The 16,178-nt window shown below is 27.3% G+C and overlaps 3 protein-coding genes across 4 annotated transcripts; all 3 read left to right on the plus strand.

Moving 5' to 3' along the window:
* The first annotated feature begins 1,394 nt into the window (after window positions 1-1,394).
* Window positions 1,395-4,545, plus strand: LOC101266290 (hyoscyamine 6-dioxygenase). The gene is made up of 4 exons (XM_004250081.5): window positions 1,395-1,706; window positions 2,603-2,853; window positions 3,199-3,517; window positions 4,053-4,545. Exons 1-4 carry the CDS (start codon window positions 1,512-1,514, stop codon window positions 4,296-4,298), a joined length of 1,011 nt encoding a protein of 336 aa, XP_004250129.1. The 5' UTR covers window positions 1,395-1,511; the 3' UTR covers window positions 4,299-4,545.
* A 2,720-nt stretch (window positions 4,546-7,265) lies between these two features.
* LOC101266893 (hyoscyamine 6-dioxygenase-like) lies at window positions 7,266-10,101 on the plus strand. Its single transcript, XM_004250083.4, has 4 exons — window positions 7,266-7,548; window positions 8,093-8,343; window positions 8,766-9,084; window positions 9,621-10,101. Exons 1-4 carry the CDS (start codon window positions 7,354-7,356, stop codon window positions 9,864-9,866), a joined length of 1,011 nt encoding a protein of 336 aa, XP_004250131.2. The 5' UTR covers window positions 7,266-7,353; the 3' UTR covers window positions 9,867-10,101.
* A 2,794-nt stretch (window positions 10,102-12,895) lies between these two features.
* Window positions 12,896-15,949, plus strand: LOC101267472 (uncharacterized). Of its 2 annotated transcripts, XM_004250085.5 has the most exons (5): window positions 12,896-13,192; window positions 13,897-13,995; window positions 14,125-14,311; window positions 14,829-14,930; window positions 15,697-15,949. In XM_004250085.5, the coding sequence occupies exons 1-5, from the start codon at window positions 12,977-12,979 to the stop codon at window positions 15,798-15,800; spliced, it is 708 nt and encodes a 235-aa protein (XP_004250133.1). In that variant the 5' UTR covers window positions 12,896-12,976; the 3' UTR covers window positions 15,801-15,949. The 2 variants fall into 2 exon arrangements, with proteins under 2 accessions (XP_004250133.1, XP_069147604.1); XM_069291503.1 differs by lacking the exon at window positions 13,897-13,995 and having other exon boundaries at window positions 12,898-13,192.
* The last annotated feature ends 229 nt before the right edge of the window (window positions 15,950-16,178 follow it).

The following is a 16,178-nucleotide window of genomic DNA, read 5'->3' on the forward strand; positions in this document are numbered from 1 at the left end:
GCCATACTTTCTTGATAGATAAGACTTTCACAAAATAATAGTACAGATAAAAATAATCTTAATATATAAGGACCAAGAAATTAGCAAAAAGCCACTTAACGATTAAAAAAAATATTTACACCTATTATATTTTTTAAGAAAATTTATATATGGTAAAATGTCTAAAGATAACTTGTTGAGATAGAAAAAAAGTTTTGAAAAGTAGTTCACTTTGACGACGACATAGTTCTTTTTCTTTCTAAACTAGGGGTAGGGGAAGAATTAATGGGGGAGAAAAATATATTCAATACCAGCTCTTAGGTTCTCGAATAAAGCTAACTAGCGTGCATTAAATATATGTTGTATGTTATATTATCGTGTATTATTTGTACGACAGTGATTATATAATTTCATAACATGTTATGGATTAATATATTATTTATTTTCCTTGTTTGTAATATGATTAATCTTACTAAATTTAAATTCGTTGCACTTCACAGTTTAGACAAGAACTAGCTGGTGAATATTGAAATCTATTTGGATGTTATGGGTCTTAATTAGAGACAACGTTAAGGATTGAAATCTATTTGGATGTTATGGGTCTTAATTAGAGACAACGTTAAGGATGAAAATAAAGTATCAATACAAACTTGTGCTATAGAGTTATGATATTTTTGCGTCATTATCTTAATGAAATTATGAAAAATGAACAATTCACACCATGATATATTCAATTTGACACTAAATATCATAGTTTTTGCACAAATTTTATTTCGATGCTTTATTTTCATTCTTGATATCATTCATTCTTAATGGTATTTCCAAAATTCATAGCATCCAATTAATTTTAGCATTCAATACCTCGAAAAAATAGCTCTTGTCTAAATTATGAAAATCAATAAAGTCAAATTTCATAAGATTGGTCATATTAAAAGATAAAAAATAAATAATACATTAGCCTTCAAATACTTAAACTTCACTCTTTGAGACAATAATGTCTCCTAATAACATATTATAAAATATATAATAATAAGAACAGTAAAATAGTAGGGAGAAGAGAGAAAACTTCGATAATCCAAAAGGTAATATTGGGCTGTTTGAAGTGGTTTTGGTGTTAGTTGGAAGTCCTAATAGAGAAGTAGGGATAAGTGGTTTTTAATAAAGAAGGGCAATGAAGCCTCACATAGTTAAGGTAAAAAATTCGCCAAAAAAATAATATTTTCTTTATTCAATTTATTCGATACGGGATATAAATTAAATATATATATTTAAGTATAATAGAATGGTTAAGATTCATTTATTCCTAATCAAAGGTTACAAATTTTAAGCTTAAATAAATGAAAATAAAAAATTGTTTGGAGTGCTGGCCCAAGAAAATAAACCCTTTAGTATGTGATTCAATTTATTTAATCGTTAATACAAATATCAAATAACGGGGTACGGATAATAATTTATTCCTTAGTGAAAACTCTTTTGTTTGTTATTTATACAAATCATCTATGTACAAATAGATTCAAACACACAACAAATTTATGGATATCTTGATTTCAAATTGGTCAAATGTTGAATTTGTGCCTAAAACATATATTTTTCCACCAGAAAGTAGACCAGGAAAGCTTGAATTTCCTATTTGTAATGATATACCACTCATAGATTTGGCTCATAATAATTCAGATGAAACAATTCAACAAGTAATTAGAGCATGCCAAGAATTTGGATTCTTTCAGGTATAATTTAATCTTCTATTTTTCCAATCGGAAATAACTTTTTTACCTTATAGAGGTAGAGGTAACACTTGCATATATTCTGCCTTTTTCAAATTTTACTTGCGAGACTACACTGAGTATATTATTGTTGTTTTTAACTTTTTATAGTTTAAAGTTGTTTGTGTTTATGAACTGTGGTCAATAGTGGCGTACACATAATTTTTTATGAAGTATATGTTACAAGTTTTTTCAAACATAGAGTTTTAAGATGGCTTCTCTATAAACATGAAGAAATGAACTTTGTGTATTGAAGTCAATTAAAGATCAACTAAATGATTCCAACTCCATTGGTTCAAGTGTTGTTGAATACAAGAGGATGGTTTGCATCTTAAATGAGTGTAACGTAGACGGTCTATCCTCGTGTAGTGAAATGGACTATGGACTAACCCGATTCAAAAGCTAATCCACGAGAGAAAGATTGCTCAAATCCATGATTTCCTCATCCTACTGATGTGAGACTTAAACACCCAATCTCATGCTCACGACTAGAGATCTCGTACATGAACAATTTAACATGAGGGTCCACATGTTGTTCATCCTTTAAAACCCAACATCAACGTCAGTAAATATTGAATTGGAATGACCTGACCCTGATATCATGTTAAAAAAAAATGAATCTAGAACCTAATCAACCCCAAATGTTAACTCATGACTTAAACAATTTTAACGCTGCTTCAAAACTCCCTATTGTATCCCGTGACACCACCTTTGGTGATCTAGAAGTCCAAGTTTTTGGAAAATAAATTGCTCCTCACCAAAAACAACTTCACATGCAAAATTCGAATTCAAAACTTCTGATTAAAAAAATAGACGAATACTTATTATTATTATTGTTTTTTGCATATTATGATGATCAGGTGATAAACCATGGAATAAGTGAAAATCTAATGGATGATACAATGAATATATACAATGAATTGTTCAAATTGCCTAGTGAATACAAGGCAAAATTTTACTCAAATGACACAAACAAAAGCTGCAAAATATTTTCAAGTACATTAGCATATGATACTGAGGAAGTTCACTATTGGAGAGATACATTTACTCATCGTTGTAATCCTTTAGAGGAACATATCCCTTCTTGGCCTGATAAGCCCACCAACTACAGGTAATAGTTTCAATTTACGTGTCTTACTTTTGTTATTATAAAATATCACTCTTTTATACTCAAAACTTCACATGTTTTAATTCATCTAATACACTTTTTTTTCTCTCTCTCTATAATTCGTTCAAAATAGAAATTATTATAGCCAACAGAAATGTCATGACATATTTATCAGATCAAAAAATATAAAAGTTTGTGTTTCTTTTATTTTTCAAACACGATGTCAGTTCAATCTACGTCTTGATATAGAGAAGAAACTCTTTAATTTGAATATTCCACACGTGACACGACCATTTTTTTAAAGTGACATATATTAGACTAATCATTTTGTTTGTTTTCTTTTTGTAGAGAAGTGGTAAGTGAATATTCAATAGAAACAAGGAAGCTATTGAACAAGATTTTGGATATGATATGCAAAGGATTAGGACTAAACTTAGGTTATTTTGAAGGTGAATTAAGTAAAGCACATTTGATATCTGTTAATCATCATATTCCATGTCCAAATCCAAGTTTAACACTAGGAATGCCAGCACATTCTGATCCAAATCTCATAACAATGCTTCAACAAGGTGAAGTTCCTGGACTTCAAATACTTAAGGATGGAAAATGGATTGGTGTTAAACATATTCCTCATACTCTAATTATTATCCCTGGTCTACAATTGAAGGTATTACTAATTTTCTATGATAATTGTTGTGTTTAACAAATTTTGCATCTTTTGGAGGTTAATTATGATAAAATATAAGAGGATTAAGGGTGTGTTTGGTATGAAGGGTGTGGGGTGGGGGTGGAGGGGGAGGAGGGAGGAAATAATCAACATAAAATATTATTTATGAAACTTTTTTTTCATCAGAAAATAATTTTTATGATTTTTAGAAGACTTATTGTTCTAGAGATAATTTTTTTTGATATGATAGAAAGTAGAATATATTTCTTTAAAAATTCTTTTCTCCTTAACAAACACACCCTAAGAGCTCGTTTGACTACTTAGCCCATTTTTAAATATCAAGTGTTTTAAAAAATAATAAGTAATTCATATATCTTAGGTAGAAAAAAATGTTAATATTCATTTTTCTGTAAAAATAACTGAGATCATGCCCTTTAAGGAATATTATAAATTTTTTATTTTTACATTAGAAAGTATAAGCGACGAAATATAATAAAAAGCAAGTCGTGAGTTTTTTAATTTTATTTTAATGCAGGTAATAAGCAACGACAGGTTCATAACTCCGGTTCATCGGGTGGTCACACACCCAAAAGAGGCTCGAACCACAATTGGTGTATTTCTCGTTCCGTCACCAGAGTTTTTAATAAAACCGGCTACTACTTTGATTCAAACTGTACCAGTGTTCAGAGACTTTACTTATCCAGAGTTCCTTGAAACATTTGTTGGTCCGGCTAAATTTGATGCTCAACTTGCCCTTAACCATTTTAGGAGCAAATCTTAGCTTTTAATTATTTGAAGAAAAAAAAAGATTGTTGTAAGATATAATATGGTGTGTGGTACTATAAATATTGTCATATAATTGGAGAGATTTGTCAAAAGAATATGATTGATGTATGGTTTGTTTTTGTATTTGTATCCAAGAAAAGAGCTCCCCTTAAGGTTGTATCTAGTCTTGGCTCATGTAAAACTTTGTGATATATACTATATAATAAAACACAAAGGGTGTGTTTTGTAATTAAGGAGTAAAATATTTTTTGTCAATTTTTTTTTATGTTTAATTAGTTAAAATATTTAAAAATATTTTCTCTAGAAAAAAAAAATCTTATAAATGAACATAATGATTTTCTTAGCGAAAATAGATAAATAAGTTTCACTAGGGACCAAATGAGCTCTTCTACCTAATAATATAGATTACTCTTGAGGGGTGCATTTTCTTTTTCTAAAAAATACGAACAATTTAGAAATATACTCCTTAATTTGATCTTAACTGATATATATATATATATATATATATATCAAAATAAATATCATTTTTGTGTATGTGTATTATCCAAATATTGCATTGCCCACTTAGATTTCTCTCGTTCCAATAGGATCTCTTGAACTAAGCCCAAAATAATGGGCTAGATTTCAATGGTTTGACTTTGGGATACATGAATCGTTTGAGGATCGTTATTTAAATTATATTCGAAGTCTATAAATTTTAATAAGTTTATTCGCTTTAAAATTAACTTTAGAATTATCAAACTGTAATTGAAAAAACTTACATCTAGAATTACAAATTTCATACATATATATATTTGATGTTAGGCTTGTAAAACATATTTCAAACAAAATATCATAGTAGTAACAAACTTTATACATATGTTACTTAAAAGTTTACCCAAATTAAAATTTCATATATTTATGTTTGAACTTCATAATACATACGAGTCTGAAAACATATGTGATTGAAGTTGAAGGTGGAGGAGGAGCATCAACCTCTTTTGGCCGAAGATTTTTAATATCGACTATAACTTAATAATTTTAAAAGATAGGATAAGATGTTCGAATTGTAACTCTTCGAGTTTAGTTTTCGAATCATTTGTCATTTGGATATCTTTACAATACATTACAAATAAGTCTTTTTATCGGAGGCTAGCGATAAAGCCTTTTCATAGTAGAATTTTTATCACTTTGAATTACTTCATCCTATAACTATTCATTTACTCTCCTCCAAAAAGTGTTAGATCTTTATTTTGTATCTTAACAAAAGCGACTCGAGAAGTTTTGAAATAGTGAAGAAATCATGATTTTATTATATATATCTATCAAATTTCATTCAAAAGTGAAAAAGGTATTATTTTTCGATTATTAAAAAATAACTTTCGTAAATTACTTAATCCAGAATAAATTGAATTTTTTTTATAACTAGAGGAATCTAGAAGTAAGATGCTTTATTGTTTGGGTTTGTCCTCACATATTGAAAATGAAATTTTATTTTTGTTTTTATAGGACCACCCCTTAATTAAATATGACAAAATCATTTATTTGCTTACATAATACCACCTCCTAATTAAAAAACAACAAAATTCATTTGCTTGTATATATTACCAGTGTTAATGTTTTTAATTTTCTTTAAATATATAAATATATATATAGCCATTATTTATTTTATATTTAATATTTTTAATTATTTTTTGAGTATTGATTGCATTGGTCCCAATTTGAAGACAAAAGAAAAAAGGGAAACAAGACAAGTAAAGAGACCAAAGCAAATCTGATTTTTTCTCGCACCGACTTAATCTAGATCGTGCAATGCAAGATCCATTAGGAGGTGAAACCTTCAACAAAATTTTTCTATATTCAGAACTCGAAATCGAAATTCTTAATTAATGATGAAACACTTTTACATGTGCACCACTTTAAATTTAATCATTTTGGTTGGGATTTTTTCTACATCTATAAAGAGTTTATAAACATATTTTGGAAGATAACTTTTTAACTTTTTTCGAGAAGTCGATGTGATTTTTTCTCTTCATTCTTTATTCTTTATGCGTTCATGGACCATGTTTATGTGGAGTTAAACTTCTTATTCTAGAGTTGTAGTTCTTTCACTAATGTTGCTATTTGAATATTATTTTCAATTAATTAGTTTATCGCATTATTTGTTTGTCCAATACTAATTTTTAATTAAGAATCTGATCTTTCTTGATTAAATCTTTATTAATTAGTTGTTGTTTTTTCTTTTAGTTAGTTAATAATTAAAATTTTGGATTTTATTTGGGCTTGATATCTGACTGGCCTTGACCTCATATATAGTACTATACAAATTATAAACAACAAAATAATTTGTGTGCTTACATAGTATTATCTCTTGAGAAATTAAAAACAGAAAAATCATTTGTTTGTATGTATTATCATTATCATTTTACTCTTTAAAATATGTATATATATATTAATTATTATTATGTACTATATATATTTTAGTGCTTTGTATTATCTTTTGAATATTCATTATATTACGTATGCTTAGTGTCATACTTTTTTTTTTCCACCCGGTATTCAGAGCCTATTATTGGAGTTTCAACTAAATTCGGATTGCGCTCTGCACAACTCTTTTGGGGTGACGCTTCCAACATGATTTTCTTTCTATCTAGGACTCGAATCCAAAACCTTGAATTAAGGGCGAAACACTCTCAACCAGTGCACCACAATCATATTAATCATATTTTTTTTATTTATAATATAATTATAAAATGATATGAAGATAAAGAGAGATTTTGGTCCCGTTATATTTTTAATATATAATTAAAAAAACAATTCTAAGATAAAGAGAGATTTTGGTCCCCCATTTGAAGACAAAGGAAAAAGACAAGAGGACAGTTGAAGAGAGCGTTTTATTTCAAATTTAGTCGAGCTCTAATAAAAATATCGTACATCAGATATAAAACTAAATTAAATAAATATATAATATTCTATTCGTCAATGAAATCTCCTTTGTTTGTTATTTATAGAAGACCATTATCTATGTACAAAATAAATCAAACACACACCAAAATTATCCAAGAAAAATAATGGAAATTTTGATTTCAAATTGGTCAAATGTTGAATTTGTACCTAAAAAGTATATTTTCCCACTAGATAGAAGACCAGGAAAAATTAAATTTCCTGTTTGCCATGATATACCACTCATAGATTTGGCTAATAATCATCCAAATGATGCAATTCAACAAGTTATTAAAGCATGTCAAGAATTTGGAATATTTCAGGTACAATTAATAGTTAAGAATTTTTTTTTTCCATCCCACAGTGACGTATGCAGAATTTTTTTTTAAAAATTAACGTGTCAATAGTTTTTCAAATTTAGAGTTTTAAGATCGCTATGATAATCTCATTTCAGAAATGAACTTTTTTTCTCGAGATTGAACTATGAAAAAACACGTTTTGTTTTGTTGCTCCGTGTGACTCTTATATTAGTACTATATAAGTAGAGTAGTAGTATAGTATATATTCAATACTTTTACTTTGCTAATTATCTACATTATAGGACATATAATGACATATTTAGTATAGTTCTACACATGTAAGGTATACATCACAAATTTATATCTATCTTTATGTGGTATTAGAGAGTTTATTTTTGATATATCATTGACTCAAGAAATTTATTTGTCATATATACATATTTCGTAAGTATCTAACGAAACAATATTCCGTTACACCCTCAGATATTTCATGATATCTGAAGTTTCTAATTAAAGATGAATGAATATTTATATTATGTTTTTCGTTTTTACTTATTATGATGATCAGGTGATAAATCATGGAGTATGTGAAAATCTAATGGATGATACAATGAATATATACAAGGAATTCTTCAAATTGCCTAGTGAATACAAGGCAAAATTTTACTCAAATGATATAAACAAAAGCTGCAGGTTATGTTCAAGTACATTAGCATATGATACTGAAGAATTTCACTATTGGAGAGATAATTTTACTCATCATTGCTATCCTTTAGAGGAATACATTATGACTTGGCCCAATAAGCCCACCAAGTATAGGTAATATACATTCGTTTCAGTTTACGTGATACATTTTTCACGTTTTTAAAAGAACAACACACTTGTAAATTTTAAAACGATTAACTTTACAATTTCATTTAATCCTTAACGAAAAACTTTTATAATCATACAAATGTCATTGACATATTTCAAAAAGCCAACTGAAATGTTATGACACGTTGTCAGTTTCATTTTTCAAATTAGCCAACTTTTAGATGAGCTGAATTGAACAGGTCAAAATGAGTTTGAGTTAACATATAATTAAATACGCAGGTCAATAATTCGTTCAATCTTGATCCATGCACAATAAATAATTCGTTCAATCTTGATCCATGCACAATAATATTTACGTGTCTTCATCCAATAAAACTAAGACACGTAAATTCAAACAGTAATCATCTTGTTTGTTTTCTTTTTTGTAGAGAAGTGGTAAGTGAGTATTCAATAGAAACAAGGAAGCTACTATACAAGATTTTGGATATGATATGCAAAGGATTAGGACTAGAGAAAGGTTATTTTGAAGGTGAATTAAGTAAAACAAATGTGATATCTGTGAATCATCATATTCCATGTCCAAATCCAAGTTTAACACTAGGAATGCCAGTACATTCTGATCCAAATCTCATAACATTGCTTCAACAATGTAATGTTCCTGGACTTCAAATACTTAAAGATGGCAAATGGATTGGTGTTCAACCTATTCCTCATGCTATAGTTGTTATTCCTGGTCTACAATTGAAGGTAATTTTTAGTGCTACTTGTATAATACTAAAAATCACTATTTTCCCATCGAGAAATGTTCAATGGCTATTTTCAGAGATATTCTATCATTGAATAGTTAGGAGAAAAAAAAATAGACCAATGATTTCATATGAAAAAAATTAGGAAGCTTCCCTCCACAGATTTTTTAAGTTAGTTGGCTCAATGGGAAATGAATGAAAAAAAAAAAATCATGTTTTATAACACAGATTTTCGATATATTTGTTGTGGAAAAAAACTTTATTTCTAGTGATAATTTGATATTTTAGGAGGTCCATTACATTTGTCAATTATCAAATATTAGAGGATTAAAGTAGTGGTTGATAAGAGAAAAATTGTTTCCAACAAAATAAGTGATTTTTTTCTCATGTTTGATACGTACACAAAAAATATTATGATCAGAAGTGAATTTATATATAATTTGGACAAATACTATAAAGGTAGAGGTATGAATAGGGGTGGAGGGTATAAGAAGTGGGGGATCAATTTTCCTCATAACATATGGTGATTCTTTGCAGGTAATAAGCAATGACAGGTTCATAACTCGAGTTCATCGTGTGGTGACACACGCAAAAGAGGCTCGAACCACAATTGGTGTATTTCTCGGTCCGTCACCCAAGTCTTTAATAAAACCAGCCATTGATTTGGTTTACACTAAATCGGAGTTTAGAACCTTTACTTATCCAGAGTTCCTCGAAGCATTTACTGCTGGGGCTAAATGTGATGCCGAATTTGCCCTCAACCATTTTAGAAACAAAACTTAGCTTTTAGTTATCTTAATGGAAAATTGTTGTAAAAAAATAATATGGTGGGTGGTACTATATCTATGGTCACATAATTAGAAAAATTGTCCCAAAAAAAATTTATGTATAGTTTTTTTTTTTACCTTATGTTATAGCCTTGTTAATTGTTGCAAAATTGTATCTATAGTCTTGGCTCATGTAAAACCTTGTGATGTACTATATAATATAACACTTTGGTTGTGTTTGATTGGAGTAATTTTTTCATGTTCGATTAATAAAAAAAAATTAAAAATTTGTCCATTTTAGTTGAATTATGGTTGGCGTTTAAAACATGAGCAGATTCAGCATATTGTGTACAGATTCTCGAGAATTCAGTAATTTTTGTTTAAACTTCTTATACATATTGAAATATTATAAATATTTGACTGTAAATTTACTGTTGTATCATATTTATTAGAATTCTAAATTTTAAATCATGAATCTGACTCGAATTTGAAGAAATTATGTGAAAACTATACATAGACTTCACATGTGCTATATATAAGTTGTACTCACATTTTCCATAACAAAACAAGGTGTACTTAACATGGAAAAAGAAGAATCAAAGATGAAAAAATATACACTATATTTATAATGTGTATATTTTATAAAACAGATGTCTCACTACTAAAAAAAAACTCTATTTTCAACTGAAAAATATTAAGTGACTATTTTCATAGAATTTTTGAATAAATCGATAAGAAAAGAAAAAATAATTTTGTTTTCATATTGGAAATTTTGGAAGCTTCTAGTAGTGTCTCAAGGGTACTTGATTGTATTTTTTTTCTAATTTCAAATCAAGAAAAAAAATACTAACTTATACGATTAAGAATGGAGTGATCTTATTTATCTATCAATACAATTTTATTTAGTCATATTTATTCAAACTTTTTGTAAATTTCATTGTAGGATTTCAAGGAATGCCTAGAGTATATACAAAATTTTATGTTAAAGCATGGACCTTTTGATGGTGTTCTTGGTTTCTCACAAGTAATTATATTTTGTTAATTACCATTCTCATGGGAAAATAATCTGTTATGATTTCAATAGGAGAAAATGATTTTACAATGAAATTATTTTATTTCCTGGATAATAACATTTTTAATTCCTTATTATTACTAAATTGTTATAATATCTGACTAAATATATTTAAATTTTTTGTTTGTTTGATGGATACAGGGAGTTGTTTTATGTGCAACATTCCCAGGTATGCAAAGGGAAGGATTGGCCCTAACAAAAGTTCCAAAGATAAACTCATCAGTTCTACGTGACAAAATATACGTAAGACATCACGTAGGACAAAAAATGTCATGTAGGATATGTGTGTCGATTTGTTCAATTTTATACAAGTTTAAGTATCTACTTATGCACATCCAAAGTTGAAGGACATAAATATAATTTGAAACCAAGTTAAAGAACATATTTATATATTATGCTTTTATTAAATTTAGGGGTAGTTTTACTTTTAGGTTAGGGAGACAGTATGCTCTTTATCATTTCATTTAGATATTGATGGTTGAGAACTTTTTTTAGGAGGGTTCGAAAAATAAAGATATCGTGTCTAGGATTTAAATTTGGAGCCTCAATGTAAATTTTAAACTTCTAAATCATTAAGAAAATTTATAGTCTTCTATGTACGATATAATTTTTTGCTGAGGAAGCTCGGGTGGATCCCCCTCATGTGCCTTTAGATCTTTCCCTACATTCACAAACTTAATATTTGAGACCTTTGACTTAAAATGAAATAGTATTTATTGTCTACGTACCATAAATCTTTGGAAGTACTATGTTTATATTTTCATTTCGTTAGAACACAACTTATATATTAATAGACATGAAAAAGAAGTTTATAATTTTTCTATTAGTTTTTTTATCATTAGCTGTTTCTATTAGTCTCAAATATTTTTATATTATTGAGACTTTTTTCTTTGTTGTTTAAGGGCATATTGTGATGGAATTGTTCTAAACACTATAGTTAATTATGTATAAGTAATATACATGTTTGAACGTTAAAAGTTGAGAATGTTTTAATACATAAATGATTTATTTATCCTATAATAAGTTATTGATATGTGTAGACATCAAAATTTTGTAATTTTTTTTATTTCAGTTAGAGTTCTTGAAAATTATTTTATCTTAATATACTGACTCACACGTCAATATAAAAATAACCAATTTCAAAATATTCTTAACCTCCTGCTTTTTTTCTTAAAGAAAGAACTGTTATTTTGGCTGAATTGTGGAGATTAATCGTTTTTGTATATTATATTGTGGGGTAAATACCAAGCCCACAATTAAACACTATGGTTAATTTATTAATCTGAATAACAGATGCCATGTGACAATTTGGTCATATATGTCCATAAATTTTTAATTTTAAATTTAAAAATATAAGTGGACGTTTGATTATGCATATTTTAGTGTGAAAATTGAAAAAAAAAAAGTAGTATTATTTTTGCATTGAAAAATAATAGTATTTGAATATTAGAGTTGTGATCGGCCACATATATACAAATTGTAATAGTTTTTTATTTTCTACGACTAACTCAAAGCGATAACACTTTTTCATTTTTATTTTTTTAAAATAATTGAAAATTTTGTATAACTCTAGAGTAAAGGAAAAAGTTTCATGATCAAACGAATTTTGAATTATGAGTTACTATATAATTTGATACTATATTCGGATATCTATTATACTTTCTCCGTCTAATAATATATGTCATTTTTTTATATAAATAATTGATTCATAATATTTGTCGTTTCATAAAATTAATAAATTATTATATTTTTTCTTTTTTGTTTAATCATTGTGAGTTATTAGCCTTGAAAATATATAACATTTGACCAACTTAGAAAACCTAAGTAAATAATACATATTCAATGATTGAAAATTTGAGTTTCAAAAAAAATTTAATAAGGCTATAAGGATAAAGTTACATCATTTCTTAACGTAACTGTAAAGTAAAACATGTGATATATAAAATGAGACGATAGGAGTACTTTACTAAATTTTAATAGATAGCTTTTTAAAAAATCTTAGCCATATATGCTTCACCTACCATTTTATCAGAAGAAATTAAAAAAAAAATACTATGGAAAAAGAATCAAACAAAAAACCAAGAATTTTATGTCTCCATGGCTATAGAGAAAGTGCTAAAATACTCAAGAAATTGATTTTCCGGTGGCCGGAATCCGTCACCGGAAAATTAGATTTGATTTTCTTGGATGCACCTTTTCCGGCGAAGGGCAAATCTCGACTTGAAGGTTACTTTGATCCTCCTTATTTTGAATGGTTTCAATTTAATAAGGTATTTATATTTGCTTCATTTAATTTCAAAGATTCGATTTATTCGAAGAAAAACACTCCTTGACATGATATTTTTTTGTTACGAGGACTTATATGAGATATTTAATTAAGAATCGATAAAGTGGTCTTATTTATTTGATCGTACTATTTTATTGTTCATTTCATTCTTGATTATTCAATACTATGTATAAAATCATATTTGTTCAATATTTTTTCGTGAGTGTCAAACTGACCAATGTAGAATAAATCATGATCCAAATTTTGGTGAATTTGACACAAAAGGCGGAGCCATCAGGAGTTCATTCGAATCTTCTTTTACGGAAAAGTATATTATTTTTATATAGTTAAAATACTTTTTAGGTATATATAGTAGATGTTGAACCTCTTTTAGCTATTTCATGTGTCTATATTTTTTTTATATTTTTATTGGAATAGTCATTTTATTGTTCAATCTTATCTAGTGGTTGATATTTGTATCATAATTTGAATTTGTGTTGAAAATTTTACATTAAAATGTAAAAGCATACTAATAAAGATTACACCGTATCGAACGAGATTTAAATTCAAAACTCTTAATTAAAGACGAATAAGTACTTATCATACTATCAAAATTATTGTTGATACTCAAATAACTTGTTTTTTTTTCTTTTCATTTTATTTCTAGAAAAAATATTTTTTTTCTATAAATTGTTTACATTCTTGTAGGATTTCACAGAGTTTTACAATTTTGAAGAATGCCTTGAATATATAGAAGAGTTTATGTCAAAGCATGGACCTTTTGATGGTATTCTTGGTTTCTCAATGGTAAATAAATACTATTTTCTTTTCTCTCGCGATAATAAGAAAATAATCTGTTATGATCAATTATAATTATAATAAAAGAAAATTACTCTATAAAAAGTAATTTTTTTATTTTATTTTTGTTGGAAATAGGCAGCTGTTTTATGTGCAGCAATACCAGGCATGCAAAGGGAAGGTGTGGCTCTAACAAAAGTTCCAAAAATAAAATTTGTGATATTAATATCAGGGGCTAAATTTGGAGGACCTTCATTTGGGGTACCAAAATTGGCTGTCAATGCATTTTCATATCCAATTAGTTGTCCATCACTTCATTTCTTAGGTACTTTCATAATATCTTTCACTTTTAAATTAATTTTTTAAAAAAATATGTAAACGAGAGAAGCTGTTGTGAATGAATTTGGTTCTAAGAATAATAGTGCGTGACTTAAGACAACGAGGGATGACATGATATGAGTTTTTTGTACGCGCGACCTGAAATATACTCTCAATATTTCTAATTACTTGTCCAGTTTTGAACTGAGACACCTGTTAAGATAATAATGATTGACATAGTGAGTTTACTATTTTACCCTATTTAATTACGAAGTAAATGAATTAAAAATTTAAGATTTTCAAGAAGTTCTGCCTTTTTTAAAAGTAATTAATAAGTAAAAAAATTGTCATTCTTTGATTTGTCAAATTGAGCAAGTAATTATGAACAAGGATAGTTCTGATCATTTTCTTTTTCTTTCTTTATATAATTATGTTTTAAATTTATTTCAAGCTTTCTACTATTTATTGAACATTTCAATTATTCAATTTAATTGGTGTTAATTTTTTCTTTTTTCATTATTAAGGAGAAAAGGATTACCAAAAAAAAGATGGAGAAGTTCTATTAGAGTGTTTTGTGGATCCACAAGTAATTCACCATCCTAAAGGACATGCCATACCAGAACTAGGTGAGTAATTTTGTTTTGAAATTTTATGGTATACTTCTTGGTTTATAATGTGAATTTAATTCTTACTCAAATCAATATTTACAAAATTTAAGAAAAGATCAAGTAAAACATCATTTTTTGAAATAACCCCACTAGTTTGGTGCAGAGGCGGAGTCAGAATTTTCGATAAAGAGATTTAAGACACACAAAATAGCTGAAAAGGGTTCGACATCTACTATATATACCTAAAAAATTATTTTAACAATATAACAATAAAATAAGATTCTGTAGAAGGGAGAACCCCTAAAATTATGGGGTATGATTAGAGTTCTAATTACATGTTTAACAAGGGTAGGAATAGAGTTTTGGTTACACGTTTTGGCATAATCTAGTAACTTAGAACTAAATTTTATATTTTTTGTTAATTTTTTTTACTTAAAATAAGTAAATAATTTATTCAAACCATAATTAATTATTTAAAAAAAAATTCGAACCTAATAGCTCAAAACATTGAATACGTATAGTTAACTAAAGTCCTGGTCATTGACTTTTAACATGATTTTTTCTATTATCATAAAGTCGAAAAATGTAGTTCAAAGTTAAGGAATTTGAGTTTTCATATAATTTCATAGAAAAAAAAGTTGGAAAATTTATAAACGAAAATTATTATCTCACTTAAGATAACATCTTAATTAGTATTCATATATGTATTAATTATAATTCATACGTCTTAACTTTAATAAAAATAAATAAAGTTTTAATTATATCCTTATTTTTTTTTTTGCAGATGACAGTAGTGCTGAAATAATACTTGGGTTTATCGAAAAGACATTTCAAAACTTAGGAACAAGGGCACATCAATATAATCGGAAGCCCATGGCGAAATTTTAGTTAGAGGCTAAATAAGATATAAATTTTTATATATTTTATTTTTAATTTAATTTTTTATAATTATAATATTTAGATTAGTTTAAATGTACTATAATTAATTTTACAAGATATTTATAGCATTGATGGCAAGCAACACGATTTTGATTTTTGCGATCGCGGGCCCTTGGCCATGTTGGAAAATAACTTATTTTTCGTTGCTTATGATGAGATTTAAACACGAAATATTACGATACTCAACCCATTTTATTGATCACTAGATCATATTCTCATAATTTATTTATCAAAATTAAAATAAAACCAGAATAAATCACTTTTTTTTCCTATATCTTAAAATCTAAACCTAAAATCTTATGATTTTCAACCGTTCATTAATCATTA

Source organism: Solanum lycopersicum, chromosome 11 (genome assembly GCF_036512215.1).
Source record: "Solanum lycopersicum chromosome 11, SLM_r2.1".
Lineage (NCBI taxonomy): Eukaryota > Viridiplantae > Streptophyta > Magnoliopsida > Solanales > Solanaceae > Solanum > Solanum lycopersicum.